At 50.9% G+C, this 15,753-nt stretch overlaps 1 protein-coding gene across 2 annotated transcripts in view; it reads right to left on the reverse strand.

The window, feature by feature from the left end:
* Positions 1-14,618, reverse strand: part of CRMP1 (collapsin response mediator protein 1) — a 51,706-nt gene extending 37,088 nt beyond the window's left edge. The window contains exon 1 of one of the 2 annotated variants that reach the window (XM_068149497.1): positions 14,064-14,618. In XM_068149497.1, the coding sequence (XP_068005598.1) occupies positions 14,064-14,435 (372 nt within the window). In that variant the 5' untranslated portion in view covers positions 14,436-14,618. Of the gene's footprint in view, positions 1-11,302; positions 11,634-14,063 lie in introns of those variants that run through there. The other variant, XM_068149498.1, reaches the window with a different exon arrangement.
* Between the last annotated feature and the right edge of the window lie 1,135 nt (positions 14,619-15,753).

Raw genomic sequence — 15,753 nt, forward strand, 5'->3', positions numbered from 1 at the left:
GTCTTGTCTTTTTCAAACTTTCAGAGGGTCTAAGAAATTCTGGTGAAGAAAGAAAACTGCACTTTAAAGAGACTTTCAATGTTTTAATTCTTGACACCTTCCCACTCAGAAGGAAACATAGATGGTGCAAAACTGCACCTGAACTGGCCTGTGGCTAAGCTTGTTCCCAACCAGGAATAGAAAGCCATGGGAGATGAGGCTGCCAAAAACCCACCAAACTTGATGCTCTGCAGGTAGTCTGCCAAGCTACCAGGGAGGGTGCCGTGGAGCCTTGCCCAACTTTCATCAAGACCTGATAGATGTGGAAACACCTCTGACACACATTTCCATTCCAACAAATGAGCAAATTTAGAAGAAAAAGGGGTTTGCTGGAGCTTGTCCCAACCAGCTCAAGCTGTCAGCATGTCTGTAGCACACATCACATGTCGTTCAAGCCAGGAGCACAAGCAAAACTCATTACCTTTACACAGATGGTGCTGGTAGGCGCAAGCAACTCAGGTGGGATATCAGTGCTGGTGGACATCCCCGCAGCATGCTGTGCCCAAGCAAACGGGCACTGCCTCATACACCCTGCTCAGGAGCAGAAGTGGCTTGTCCTCAGCCAGAGCTGCAGTGTCAGAAGCCTCTGTGCACCTAACCACAGAGATGCATTTCCAAGAACATGCTGGAATAATTATGGAACATAAGCAACTAGCAGGAAAGTGTGGATTAATGTGGGTAAATCTTCATGAAAGAATGAAGGTTCTTTCATACAAACCCTTGGTCAGCATGTGAGCAGTCATTCCCCACCATAGCTTAAGCACAAACTTCAGGGGCAGGCACAGCCCTGGCATGAAAGCAAAGGGACACTGCCATGGTCACCAATGCCTGGGTACTCCTGCACTGGTTTAGGTCACTGGCACGTATGGCAGTGAAATCCTGGACAGAAACCTGAGCACACACAAGGTCTGTGAAGTAGGTCAGTCTCCTGGGGTATGCAGCCTGACTACGCATAGCCAGAGACCATTTATCATTTATTAGGGGTCTGCAGGTTTGCAGTTTTCTTACTAAGTGCCAAATATTCAGAAAAACCAGGGACCAAAGTCCTCTACCTGGACAATGTTCCAGGCTGGAGGACAGCCACAGAGCAAATCAGGGGGCAGTGAAGTGAGGAGTGACCTGAAGCTCATGAATTATTAATGCAGTGCTGGCCCATATTTCCCCTTTTCAGCTGTAACCCCTCAAGGCAAGACTTTCTTTGCCTAGCCTAGATGTACCCTCAGCCACTCACCTTCGGGTGCTCTCACAAAGCAAACAATAATGGGCTCATTACACAGCTCAGGGGGTGACAATACCGTAAAAGCCTTTATAGGGTGACTGCCACCTTCCCATTCAGCTAACAGATGTCTCAGCCACTAGTGCCGTGCCTGCTGAGCCCTGAGGGCTTCATACCGAGTTCTCACAGCATTGCCTGGCACAAGACACTGCAAGCCCATCTCTTCCTACTGCAAGCCAAAGGAAGCCCTCTCCTCCCTCCAGCCTAAGGACAGACAGCAGGAACACAGCAAAAGAGAGAGGGAGCATTATATTGAAAGTATAAATTCAGTAATTCATTAGGGGCCAAGATGTGAGGAGGTAAAAAAGAACTGCTGTCTTTGACGTGAGAGATGAGGAAACACCGCTGTAAATCCATGCCACTGCCCAGCATTTGCTGCAGGGTGTGGGAGCCAAGGTGTCTCTCCTTCACTCTGGCTGCTGCAGTGATGCGAGCACATCGATGCAGCGCTCTTTGCTTCCGGGTTTTGTGCCTGGCTACGACACAGCATCAGCACAGCAGCGATGCTTATCTTCTGGCTCCCTGCAGCTCCATTTTACAAGCACTCTGCCACCTCCCAGCTCAGCTCGCTGTCGAGTATGTTACAGCCTTATCCACAGCTCTTCACCTTCAAACCCTCCGTGCTGCTTTCCCGGTGATTTTTTTGCTAATCGCAGTCGAGCTTCTCCTGCTTAATCTGTCAGCAAAGCCACAGAGCTTAGTCTGTGACATGACAGCAATTTTCATGGCAGCAGAAGGAGATGCCACCAACTCAGCATCGTTTGCTGCAGGAGGAGGAGCTGGCTGCTCAGCCATGAGGCAGTGGCTTTCGCTCCCTTACAACTATTGTAAGAGCAAGACAAAGCATCTGTAAGCTGGTGTCTGGCAAGATTTGTACAAATTGCCTGTTTTGCTGAGTTTTTAAAGTCAGCTTGGCTCAGCTCTTGTGAAACGTGTCCATATTTCCACAGGCTCCCAAGCGTACAGGGCCAGCAGATGCAAGCATGATCAGCATCCACCTGCCAGATGATGAGCCTGCGATCTGCTGCGGTCAGAAACTGCAGTGGGCTCTGCACAATGAAACCCAAGTCCCCTGGGTCAGTAAATCCCTCAGCTCTGGATCATTTGTAAATACAATCCAACTGTTAGACTCAAATGTTAGAGCAGGAGCGATTACAAAGAAATTTTAGATCAGCTTTTATTCCCCATTCAGAGATAGGGGTATTTAAAAATACTATACACAACAAAACTGAAATACTTTTTTTAGACATGCAGTTCTCAGTCAGCTTCTGGAACTGCTGAAAAAGAGAGTAATAGACACTGTCATCTTCTGCCATAAGATTTACTAAATAAACACTATCTCGAATATACACAGCATGTCAAAATACAACGCAGCACAAGTTAGAGCAAACCACGCACGTCTCAAGTGTCAATACCCACAGTACTACACCTGCAGGATCAGAGGAAGCCACACCTCTGTCGTACAAGATGGAGTTTGAACAATGAAACAAAAATAAAGAATGAGTCTGCCACTATGTATTCTTGCCATACAGAAAGATTCAAAGAGATTTCAAAAGCTGTGTTTTCACCAAGTAGCAGCATCTGTCCAGACTGCAAGTCTGATATTTGCTATCATGTTCCTGCTTTTTCTTCCACACATGTAAATTCTATTACATATCACAGAATCATAGGGGTTGGAAGGGATCTCTGTAGATCACCTAGTCCAAACCCCTCTGCTAAAGCAGGTTCGCCTACATCAGGCTGCACAGAATCACATCCAGGTGGGTTCTTATAGTTTCTTAGTTTCATTCAGGGTTGGAAGGGACCACAAGGATCACCTAGTTCCAACCCCCCTGCCATGGGCAGGGACACCCTACACTAGATCAGGCTGGCCAGAGCCTCATCCAGCCTGCTCTTAAACTCCCCCAGGGACGGGGCCTCGACCACCTCCCTGGACAACACATTCCAGGGTTTCACCACTCTCATGGTGAAGAACCTCCTCCTCACATCTAGCCTGAATCTCCCCACCTGCAGCTTCATTCCATTCCCCCTAGTCCTATCACTACCTGAGATCCTGAACGCCTGAGATTCTGAATGCCTCCCGAGAAGGAGACTCCATCTCTCTGGGCAGGCTGTTCCTGTGCTGTCACATTTTCATCTCTTAAGTCTTTGTGATTATTTACAGTTTGCTTTACAATTAACTACAACAAACTTCATATAACACACCCAGCATATCACCCTAAGTGCTGCTTCATTCTTCCACTTGGACTTTAAAGGTTGCTGCATTGTGTCCCGGATTTTCCAGGCCTAAAGGAGGAGCAAACACTCAGCAGTGATTTCATCCTTTGCATAATTCTGAGGACTTATTAGAAGATACCATTGTCCTCCTAGCTCCAAAGTGACAATGGCTGTATTCTCTAAAACCCAGATTAGTCAATGGCCCTATAGATGGCTAAGGACTTTATGCTAAACAGCCATTTGAAAACAGTTTAAATTCCAAATCCACCTGTACTTACAGTACTCTGCCTATAAATGCAGGTGCAGATTAAAGGCAATGGAGAGAAGAAGGCATTAGGGTACATTATCACACTTGCAGCCAAGACATTCACCTTTACTTGTTTTCAGCATTTGAGAGAGAAACCTTTGTTGCTAAGGCTTACAAAAGGCCCCTGAGAGTTAGAAAAGAGATGACATCCCCAGTTGAGAGGGAAGGCTCAAAAGACACAGGCTGATGCTTGCGTTCTCCTTGATCATCCAAATCTCCACAAGACGACTATATGCAAAGGAACAGTTTGTCAAAGGCAAAACTCCCACTGGCTAACAGCAGAAGACACCCAGGGCTCCTCTGTGCTTCTCTGCTCTCCTTCCAGCACATTTATTCTCCACGATATACAAGAGAGTATTTTAGCCTTAGTTTTCTTATTTGGATGGTTTGGGGGTTTTGTGGGGTGGATTATTTTTATTGTTTTGTTGGTGGGTTTGCTTTTGTGGGGTTTGTGGCTAGGGCTGGTTTTTTCTGCGCATATATTTGGTTGTCTATTGTCAGAGCTGGTCAGATTCAGTCCCAGTTGTGATACAATGCAGTTAAATTTCCTTCCTTTTAGCAAAGTACTTACAAATAAGGAACATTTTTAAACTTAATGGCAAAAGAAGAAAGGCATCCTTCCCAAGAGGAATGCTTGTTTAAATCCTTTCATAAGGATCAAAGAGCTGTAAATGGGATTTCATGAAGTACTGTTTGCTTACAGAAGACCTGCTTTTAATCAGCACTATCCTGCCCTTTGAATTTCATGTCCAGGTTACTCTCCATAGGAAGTAATTTTTAGCTGAGGTGATCCCTGAATCATCTCAGGGAATTGATTGCAAAACATTCTATCCTTGAGGGATCATTTCCTATGGGCCACTAATAGAGAATCTTGCTTTTAAGGTCTTTTCCTTAACAAATGCACTCCACTATATGGCAATTCATTTAGTAGGAATTATGTTGACTGTAGTAGTGCTGTATCTTGGTCTGCAGCCAAAATATTCATTCATCTTTATTCATTTAAAAGATCTGGTTTCTTTGGTTTCCCCTTTGGAGACCTGGCTTTATATTCAGCTAGCAATTTCACATAGTCTAAAAGGGTTACTCCTACAGCTACTAACTCCATGGGGATTTCTTCACTGCAAATGTCATCTTTGCTTTGCTTTTAGAAGGGAAGCACAACAAACATCTTACTGAAGACAGTATTTATTGACATTAGCAGGGGTTTCCCCTCAGTATGGGCTGGAGAATTGAAGCCATTGCACTGTGTGTTGTCATAGACATCTGTTGGGGTTACAAGCAGGTTATGTCAGTCAGAGCAGAGCTCAACATCTCAGCAAGCCATGCATAGGAAAGGTTAAACTTGGGGAAAAAAATAACAGAAATTTACATCAGGGCTGGCTGCTGAGTGCCACTGAACTGAAGATGAGCTCCAAGTTCTAGTCACATACCTGCAGCAGGTTACTAGGACACACAAGCTTTGGCACCACTCACAGTTGAAATCCAGCTCAGACCATAAGGAATCCCTTCTCTGGGTGGAAGAAGTGGATGCCAGGGAAGCAGAACAGTAGGAAAGGCCTTTTCATATGATGTTAGCAATAGTAACTCATGATGGACTAAGTGTGGTGGATACAAAGTGCATTATTTCTATTTAGAAACTTTTTTGCTGCCCTGTTGCCTCACCTGTCCACTTCCCCTGCAAGTCAGAGCAAGTTGCAACACTTGCTTCTCCATTTCACATGGTCTCAGCACCTGTCCCTGGACAACCCTTCCACCATCCTATAGCCAGCCATGTGCAAGGTGAACAAGAGGGGTCAGCTCTACTTAGATTTTACACAGAGTGTAGACTTACAGTGGAGACATTTATTATTGTGACATTTATTAGTCATGTAAGTAAGAGCTGAGGCCTTAAACCTCATCAGGACATGCACTACAGACTGAAACTTTGTCTTGTGTAAAGGCCATCAAGTGGCAAGCAAGAGTAATCCCAGTGTCTCTGTCTCCAAGGACAATGTCATGATCTTTACATGTAGCAAGATTAGAAACTTGCAAATTATTTTGCTGCTCATCTCTGTGCCATCTTTCTCATACCTACCAAAGCAGCAAGAAATTTATTCCAACTAATTTTCACAACACCTAACTGCTTCACAAGCCAGCAGGCTCTCCTGGATCCTACAAAGGAAAAAGAAGCTTCTGTCTTTTACCCCATGTATAAACTTGCTTACAAAAGAAATGTCAGCAAAGCAAAAAAACAGACCTTGACCTCTTGTCAGGGAAGTGGTTCATTGGCAGTGGTTGCTCTCAGCACTTGTGAAGAGATTCAGACTTGAACAACCACCTTACCACATCAATCAGTCCCTGTCCCCTCTCTAAGCCTGCCCAGCTTCCAGCAAAACACAGCTCAACTCCCTGTGCTGGCACCAGCTATGACACTGAAGACCTGATGCAGGCAACAGCTGACAAACTTGCTGTGGCAGATGAAGAACTCACTGCCCTGAACCCTCTTTTCTGTCCTTCTGCCAGAGGTTGTGATCTCCCTAGAAATGTCCCCAGAAGGACTTACTCTGAATATAATTGAGACATCAAAGGGAGGTGGCATAACAGTAGGGCCACTTTTTCTGCTGCAGAAAAAGGAAAGGAAAAGACTAATCACTGAATCATGGAAATGGTGGCTGGAAGTCCAACAACTGCTACTGAAGCAGCAAAAGCATCTCCAGAGCTGCCAAGTCCAAGTGCAGTGCAATGTGAATGCTCTAATGTTTATCAACAGACAGGTAAACTGACAAAGGCCAAGTCTATTAAGCAGCTACAGATGGAAAAACATAACTTTGAGTATTAAGCAAATATTCAAGGGTAAAAGGGGATCCAGAAATCCCAGGCCCTGGTGTTTTAAAGCAGGACAAAGTGTTGTCTAAATCAGTCCAAATCTTGCACCAACAGCAGAATAATAATGTGAGTCATTGTTCCCATGCCCAGCTCTCAGTCAGATTTTCAAACATTTTTGGCACATCACTCACCAATCTGTGTTTAGTTTCATATTGCTAAGGAAGGTGGGTGGGGGGGAAAAAAGCACAGCCAGGGGAAATATGAAATAGATCCAAACCTAGATGAGGACCTTGGTTCCACATTGCAGGTACTCAGCACAACTTGCATCTATAAGACATGTCTCCCCTGGTGTTCAAAGCTGGCATCTCTTACACTGCTGTTGTCTCACACCAGAACACCTCATGTTACACCACCACTTTTCTCAGGTCAAGCAGAAAGGTTCTGTCTGGATCCTGGACAGTTGAGTCCACTGTCCCACACAGAAGTCCAGATGTATGCACTTTTTTCCTCTCTCAAAGTACTCTGCTGCCTTCAGCCAAAGCCTGCTTATTTCTCAGCTCTTTTCACATCAATCAATCAAAAAAGCTGCAACTAAAATTATTCTCTGAGCCCACTCCTCAGAATTTCTCCAGTCTCTCTTTATTTCCCTGTGTCTGCTTCCTTTTCTCATCTTCTGACAGCTCTTTTCTTTACTTGCTAAGGTCAACAGTAAGATCCTTCCTCTTCAGTACCATCTCTCTACCTCTCCATGCCTCACAGACTGCCAGCTCAGGACCACTGGCTCCTTCCCCCATTCATATGCCAACCCTTGGACCATTCCCAGGATTACTATTCCTTTTTCTAAGAGATTCAAGCACCATTTGTTTCTCCCATGTCCCTCCTTGCTTTGGTGACTGGCTATTCCCTCTTTCCTCAGTAGAACTGTCTTCACACCTCCTCTTCACTGAGCTCACACTGATTATGGTGTTTTTTTAATGGTTGCAGCCATTACTGGAACAAACAAGTCTTCTAACAAACATTTTACACACACACATTTTAATTGTGTTCTGTATATACTGTAATTTTGAGTTCATCTGGGCTGAGTCCTTGCTTGCAAAGTACCACGCACCGCCAAACCACACAAAATAATTTGTAACAGATCTTTCAGTGTCATCATCCCCATTGATTCCCTGTAATCTGCTGCACAAGAGGAGTGTAATAGTGATGTTAACAGCAAGGGCGGGGGGGATGTATCCTGGAAAAATCTGGCCTGCATGCCAGCATGCCTGCACAACCCAAGCACAAAAGATTGCCACCTCATGCAGAAAAACACCTCAGCAATGGATTTGATGGCTGACTGTACTATGCAGCCTGAGATATATGCTCTTGCAGAGGCATTCTTGACCATTCCTACATTATGCACAACCTGCTCCATCCCCAGCTAATACTCCTGAACCCGGGGAGTGAGACCCTCCAAATAACAATACAGTGCAGAGGGTGTGACCAAAATCCTCATACTGGTTCACTGCATTTCTGTATTACATCACCCAGGACCTGGTCTGGTGCTTTAAAGACAGAAGGACCTCAGTAATTACAGGAATTAAAGTGAAAGGGGCTCAGTTTCTCCAATCTGACTCACAACTGAACAGCACCTTACACTGGAGCAGTGCTGGTGTTTAGCTAACAACAGCTAGCCTCAGTGCTGCCTGGGATGCATAAAGGGCAGCAAGGGAGTCACAAACAGGATAAACTGCAAGAAGCATGAATTTTCAGGAGCTGAAATCAGTAACCAGGCAGGTGAAATGAAATTAATGCAACAGATGCAAATTTAGTACATGTGAGTGGGGAGATGCATTGTGCCACAGGGGACCTGTCTGCATCCCAGTGCTGTCCTAGACACTTACAGGATAAAGGGGAGAAGAAAAGGCATGAATAAAGCTGCTTTGGGGGAAAGAGATGAAGGGGGCATCGGCCAGGTACTGCTAATAGTCTGAAGGAGACAAGGGGCAAGGCCTGGTCAGACAAAGCACAAGGAAGCAGTTATGCCCACATGCACCAACAGAAGTAACCCAGGAAGGACACCACAGGGTTGTCTTCCCAAGAGCATCTGCTCCCCGCTGGTAAGAGATGAAACCAGCCCCTGCCTCTTCCTTCACAAACTTCCTTATGCTGCAGACATGACCTCAGAGGGAAGTTTTGAGCAAGTACTGACTGCAAGTAGTGCCTGTGGCTGGATGCTGTGGCTGGATGCTGGGCATTCTTGTCCTTGGGTACTCAGTGTGGCTTCTGGCCCCATGCAAGGAGCATAGGCCTGGAAGGGAAAAACCCACAACAAAGTATGAGCACACAGACCGCTGTCAAAAATGAGTTTCCCACTATTCCAATGAATCCAGGAGCCAGTGCAGCTCCATAAAGCAGGAGTGTGCATGTGTAAAATATGAAGCACAGGAACACATGACATTTTTATATGATTTCATCATCTCTGTTATTGTTGCATAACTTCACAGAGCTATCACATTTCCTCAGAGCCCAGAAGGCTTGAAGCTCCAGTGCATTTCCTTAGTGGCAGGATGAAATACCTAATTTACCATAGTAGAATGGAGCTTTCAGAAGATACATGCAGACAAATCCAGTGGGCTCTTGTGGGATGGGCAGCACATGCAAGGTATAACACAGAATATCTGATTTGCTTTTGATGAAGGAGAGGAAGGGCTAGAAGGGTAAAACATTAAAATAAAAAAGGCAGTTCAAGTCTGATGCCTGCCAACTTCACCAATGTTAATGTATGCCTTTGATTTGGTCACAAAACTCACTAGCATTAATGAATATTCATTTATAGAAGCTTCAACACATCCCATTTCAAAGAGAACAGGCTGAGGTTTGGGATTTCTTTTTCCCAGCAATCCTCTCAGCAGCACAGAGAAGGAAATTTGTGACAAGTGAAGAAAATAAAATGAACTGTTGATTCCAAGGCAAACACTTGTAATTCTTCCAGTTTCTTCTTTCACTCCAAACTGGATTGCAACCAAGCAGCTATGGGTGGGAACCTGTTACACTCCAGCTGCAAATGAAGGTCAAGTCACACATAACACAGCAGACACTCAACCAGAGGGCAGCCAGGGACCCCCCCCAACACACCCCCCATGCAGATGTACCCTGAGTAACCACACATTGTGGATAGAGACAAGAGGAGCCACCACCCAAAGAGCCACTGCAACACCCAGGCTCAGCCTCGGCCATCAGGCACTGCTGCCTGTTGACAGCAGAAATCTGTATAAATGCAGCACTTTGGTATCACAAAGCTCAGCTTTTAGAAGGAGGCTCTCCCCCACCCCGACCAAATATTTTGGTTAAAGAATTATTATTTTCTAATATTGAGAAAACATTGAGATGCTTACAAGCTTTGTAACACTGACTCAAATAATGCTTTTAACCATCAGGTTTGCTCAGGAAGCTGCCACACCCACCGGCTCAGCCATCTCTCCAGCTCCTGCAACCTGTGCCCCCAGGGTTCCAGCTTTCCTGAAAAAGCTCCATGAACCCAAACTTGAGCTCACCCTGCTTCCCTCCTCATCTCTGGGTCTCACAGAAGCAGTGACCCCATCACCCTCTCATCCAGTCCCCAGAAGAAAAGCAGGTATCAGCCTAAAGACCAGCACTGGTGACGGGGAAAATCTCTGCATGTCCAAAGTCTGCAGAGTGTGCGGAAATCTCTGCATGACCAAACCCACCCCGGGGAGATTTCCCTAAAACTCCCTTCCCCACCAGCTCTGCCTATGCTTTACCCCACCCCCCCCACCCCCCGATCCCTATGGATCCAGGGTAGCTGCAGGAAACAAGATATTGAATCAAAGCATCTAGATCCTTTCTTCCCGGCACGGGAAGCATGCTCTATTGTAGTCCTGATCGGGGATAAAAGCATCTAGGGGAGACAGGCACAGATAGCAAGAGGCTGGTTATGATTAACTCTTTGACTTCTGATCCCCACCATGATGTATTAATAGCGCACAGAGGTGTCGGTGCTGGCATCATGGCGCTCCTCGATTTTCCACGCTTTCTCCCCCACCCCTCCTATTTCCCCACCTCCCGTCTCTCCGCACCCCCAGCCCACCCCGGCCCCCCGCCCTGCCCGGGGGCTGCAGTGCCCCTGCCCGCTGCCGGAGGGGCGGCAGCTGGGGCACGTTGTGCTGCGGCTCGTCCCCTCCCTCTTTTGTTCTGCTTCGCCCGGCGGCCGAGCGTCCCCGGGCCCCGCTCCTTCGGAAGCGTGACACCGCCGTCCCCGGCCACTAGTCCCCGGACCCGCAAGTGCCAGGACAAGGCTCCCGCCGCCTCCCGCTCCTCTCCCCGCCCCGGCCCCACGGCAGGCCAGAGAGCACGCAGCGCTGAGCCCCGCCGAGCCCCGCCTGTGCGCAGGGCGAGGAAAGGGGAAAATAATAGATTTAAAATAGAATAAAAAAATACAGAAAATAATAAAATCGCTCCCAGTCCAGAGCTGCAGCAGCAGGAAGAGAATTAGAAGACACCGGCTCTCGTACCACCCAGCCCCGCGGAGCTCCGGCGGGCTCCCCGCCACCATCCGCGGGGCTCTGCGCGGCCGCTCCGCAGCCGCCTCACGCCCTTCCCCACCCGGCTAACAAAGGAGCGAGGGCAGCGGCTCGCAGCGTGCCGGGATCGCTTACCGTTATGTGGGGGATGCTCTTCTTCCCCTGGTAAGACATGTCGGCTCTGGCTAGCGCCGGGCGCACGCACACACCCGAGGAGTGAGCCGAGCCCGGCGGAACAGCACCGGCGCTAACCGGAGGAATAATAATTGAGAGCTCGGTGGGGTGATGGGGCGGGGCAGGGGCGACCCAGCTGAGCTGTGTAATGGAGGCAAAGTTTCCTCGCCCAGAGGAAGGGGAGCCAGGCAAACCCGGCACCTTTTTTTCCGGCTGCAATAAAATAGGGACGCAGCGCCCGGCGGGGGGGGAAGTGTCGGCGAGCGCTGCCTCTCCCGGCGGCAGCAGCGCCCTCCCGGCTGCAGGTCGGAGCAGGATTCGCTCAGCTCAACCCAGGAAGCGTTTCCTTCCCTCCTAGCCCCCCCACCCCTATCCCCCTCGGCCCCCCTTTCCAGCCCATCAATCCAGCCGGAGCCTGCCTCCCTCCCTCCCGTACCGGCGCTGGGAAACGCCGCCCCCCCAGCTCCGCCACCGCCCCGCTCGCACGCTGAGGTCACCGGCGAGGTCCCACACATGGGCTCCCGCAGGGTGGGGACCAGGTTGAATGGGGTAACCCACAACTGTGGGTCCCACTGCGCAGCACATGGCAACTGAACGGCCCTGCTCTTTCCCCGCATGGCACCGTCCTCATGGCACTGACCGTGATGGCTCTGCCCTGCTTTGACCTCATGGCCCTGCCCTGCTTTATCCCCATAGCACTGTCCTACTCTGACCCCGCGGCACTGCCCACTCTGTCCCTGATGGCACTAACCCACATGGCAGTGCTTGTCCTCTCCCACCAACGGTTCTGACAGCCCTGCACTGCTCTCACCAGTGTTTCAGAGGCCTCTGCTCTGCCCCATCCCTAGGGAGGGCATGGGAGCTGGCATACCCCAGCACAGCCTGGCCAGGTAGATGCTATGCCAGCACCTGCTAGAGAGTAAAAGCACCTATTTGAAAACATTCAGTCTTTTCTGAATCACACAGTGCCTCCCTCTACCCACCCAGCACTCGATTCAGGCTCCACTGACAACTGCAGGAAGCACAGAAGACACTGCAAAGCTGCACCCAAGTTAATCCCCCTCAACAAGGAGCCAGGTATTCTTGGCACACACACCTGCAACACAAACACAGATACAAAGCACTTCCCACTGAGGCCACATCCTTGACCCATCTGCCCCAAAATCACTATTTGAATCTTGCAAAAAGCTCCGCCACTCATGCAGGGGTCAGGCACATGGCTGCTGCTTATAGTACACCTTCTTCTGCCAGTGACCAAATACTGCCTACTTTACCCCCCAGCCTCCTCCTCACCCTCTCAATTCCAGTGCAGAGCCAGACAACTTTGTAAATACGGTGAGATACAGGAAGGTAGCATGCAATGCACTCACTACCCCAAGTCCCAGGCTGAAGTAGGAAGCAGGTAAAATGGGAAGGAGGCATTAGGGAAGCACCAGAAGAGGTGGGATGTTCAGGGTGTGCTGTGCCCTAGCACTGTTCTGAGTCCTGATGAAGGAGACAGTGTTTCAGGTAAGCTGTGAAAGAGAAGACTGCACTGCAGCTGGAAGCCACTGAGGACAATGCCGAGGTCATTGCAGTGAAGTTGCACCATCGCAGGTGCAGTGTCCCACCAAGCCCTGCCTGCTCGATCCAGTGTCCCACCACACTGCAGTGTCCCATGCAGTGTGTAATGCAGCTCCCAGTAGCTGCATGGGAGGCTGTATGGCACCTGCATCCAGCACTCAGAAAAGAAAGGGCCAGCTCCTCATTCATGCTCAAATTGAAAAGGAGAAGAGAGTGGAAACTCTTGGTTTAGTCTATAGATAGAGGAGATCATGGACAGGCCATCAACCTCCAGGGAAAGGTGCGTCTATGACTATAGGCCGCCTTTTTTCTAAGGAGAAATAAATGACAGCCCCTTTTCCAGGAGAGCCAGACCCCGGCTCTGCCTCCACCGGCGTGTCACAGACAGGGGTAAGATGGGGAAGCTTAGCTGGCAGCGGCTAGCCTGCCCCACCGGCTTCACTTCTGCCATGAGCCTTCCTCACTAAAAGTCCAAGGTGGCAGCCCCAGAAGTGGGGAATCCGAGCACAGGCTTGGACTGATCATCCCGCCTTACGCGCTCCCTGCCGGGGAGACAATGAAGGCGCATGGGGATCGGGGACTTGGGGCGGGGGGGGGGGGGGGAAAAGGGAACCGGGGGCACAGCCGGGGCCGGGGCAGAGCCGGGAGGCTGTGCCTGGGACAGGCTCTGCAGAGTTTTCCCGGCGAGTCCACAAGTGCAGCGGGGTCTGCTTTGTTCCGGGGCAGCGGGGAGGCGCCGGGGGGAGGGGTGGAGGGGGTCAAGGGAGGGAGGGTGCCCTCCAGCCCCCGCGACACGGGCAGCGTTTTGCCATCAGGATCGGAGACGGACAAAACTCATCGCTATCACTCACAAAGAAAAACGATTTGCGGGATCGATATCCCCACGCCCCAGACCCCACTAAGCTCAGGCAAGTGCGGTAGTTTCGAGGCCAGCTAGGCTTTTCCTACAGCATCGCCCTGCCGGGAAAGAGGGGTTCGTTCCCCACCGATCTTCCGTGCTGAAACTCCCCTGGTAAGGCGACCCCCGTCCCCCCGCCCAAGGCGAGAGGGGATCTGCGGCACAGCACGGCTCAGCACAGCTCGTCTCAGCTCGGCATAGCTCGGCTCGCCCGGCAAGCGGGGGCGGCGGCTCCCTTCCCCCGGCCCGGGCCCCGCTCACCTGCCCATTGTCCTGGCCCTGCATCAGCTCTTTCCCCATGGGGTATCTGATCTCCACGCCTGGGGTCTTGTCCTCCCGGTCTCCCGGGGAGCTGATGACGGAACCGGAGACCTCGCTGATGTCGCTGGCAGTCTCGCTGTAGTTGTCCCCTCCGTCCAGCATATCGTGCCGGCTGCCGCTCCGCGGGGTCCGGGACCCCTTCTTCCCCACGCTGTAAGCATCGAAGTCGATGGTTTTGTTCTCGTAGGCCCCCTCCACGGAGGCGAACATCCCCCCGTATTTCTGCCGCGGTGTCTGGGCTGTCGTACCCGGCCTAGCTAGATACACAGGCAGGTCATCTTCTTTATTCCAGTTCCTCTTTCTCTCGGCCATTCTCGCTGTCCGGATTTCTCCCCTCCCTCCCTCTCTCCCTCTCTCTCTCTGCCTTCCACTTCTCTGTACCTTCTACTACCGGGATGGGCTGATAGTGACCATAAAAATGAATGGATGGATGCAGCAGTGGCGGAGCCGGGTTGGCTGGTGGGATCTTTCCCTTAGGGATAATGCAAGCGTTAACCTCCCTCCCCCCACCCACCCGCAGGAAAGAGAAAAAAAAAAAAAAAAAAAAAAAAAAAAGGAGAAAAAAAAAAAGAAGACTAAAAAATATAAGAGAAATAGAGAGAAAGAAAGAAATCCAAAGCGGGATTTAAAAATAGCTGTGTTAGTAAAGAGCACGTGAAAATAAAGTACAAAGAGCGGAGAGGAGAGGGTGGCAGAGGCAGGTGATTGGAAAGCCCTTGACGAATAGGAAGAGCAGCAGCGATTCCCAGAGCAAGGACCGCAGTGCACAGGCTCCCCCGGTATAAAGATCCGGAGGGCGGGAGGCAGGGGGAGGCGGCAGCCCCCCACCCGCACACGCAGCCAGTGCAAACAGGGTCCTTGCCGGCGGGCGGGCGCCAGTCACCTGCTGCTGCGTAGCTTTAGGCGAGGGGGAGAAAACACACACACACAAAAAGCAGCAAACCCCAAAATCTCCCCCGCCCACCACCTCCCGAGCGAGCCGGAGGGAGTTTCTCCCACTTTGCACACTCGCACTCCCCCCGCCTCTCTCCGCAGGAGGAAGCTGCGGCGGTACCCGAGAGGGGCGCGGCAGCCCGCGGTGCGGGGCGGGCCAGCTCCTCGCTGCTCCCCCCTGCCGCGGAGGAGGGGTGGCCGGAGTAGAGGGAGGAAGCACGACCAGCCTCAAATCCCCGGGGCAAGAAGGGGGCTGGTGCTATCCTCTCTCTGCCGCACCAGCTGGTGCCTAGGAGGTGGAAGGGGGATGGCGGCGGCCCCACTCCGCCTCACTGCCCCCGGCCACCGCCCCCACCCCCCGCAGCCGCAGCGGCCCTAGGAGGGCGTCCGATGCCGTAGAGCGACGCGCAGGCAGCTGGCACGGTGGCGGCAAGCGGCTCTGACACGGAAGTGATCGTGCCTGTCGAGAGCTGCCTGCCGCACTAGCTCCACCGCCGGCCATGGGGCGCCGGGGGCCGACAGCAGCAGCTCTAGGAGCGCGGTGTGAGGTCCGCGGAACGGCCGGCGCGTCCCCGCAGAGCTGGGGGTGTCCGTTGTGTCCTGCCGAGCGCGGCCCCTCTGAAGTTGGGGAAGCCGGCGCGCCCCCGCGGAGCTGTCCCTTCAGCACCCCGGCCGGCTCCCGCTTCGGCAACGGACC

Source organism: Melanerpes formicivorus, unplaced genomic scaffold, assembly GCF_026170545.1.
Source record: "Melanerpes formicivorus ecotype bairdi unplaced genomic scaffold, bMelFor1.0.p_v2 SCAF_18, whole genome shotgun sequence".
NCBI classification, from domain to species: domain Eukaryota; kingdom Metazoa; phylum Chordata; class Aves; order Piciformes; family Picidae; genus Melanerpes; species Melanerpes formicivorus.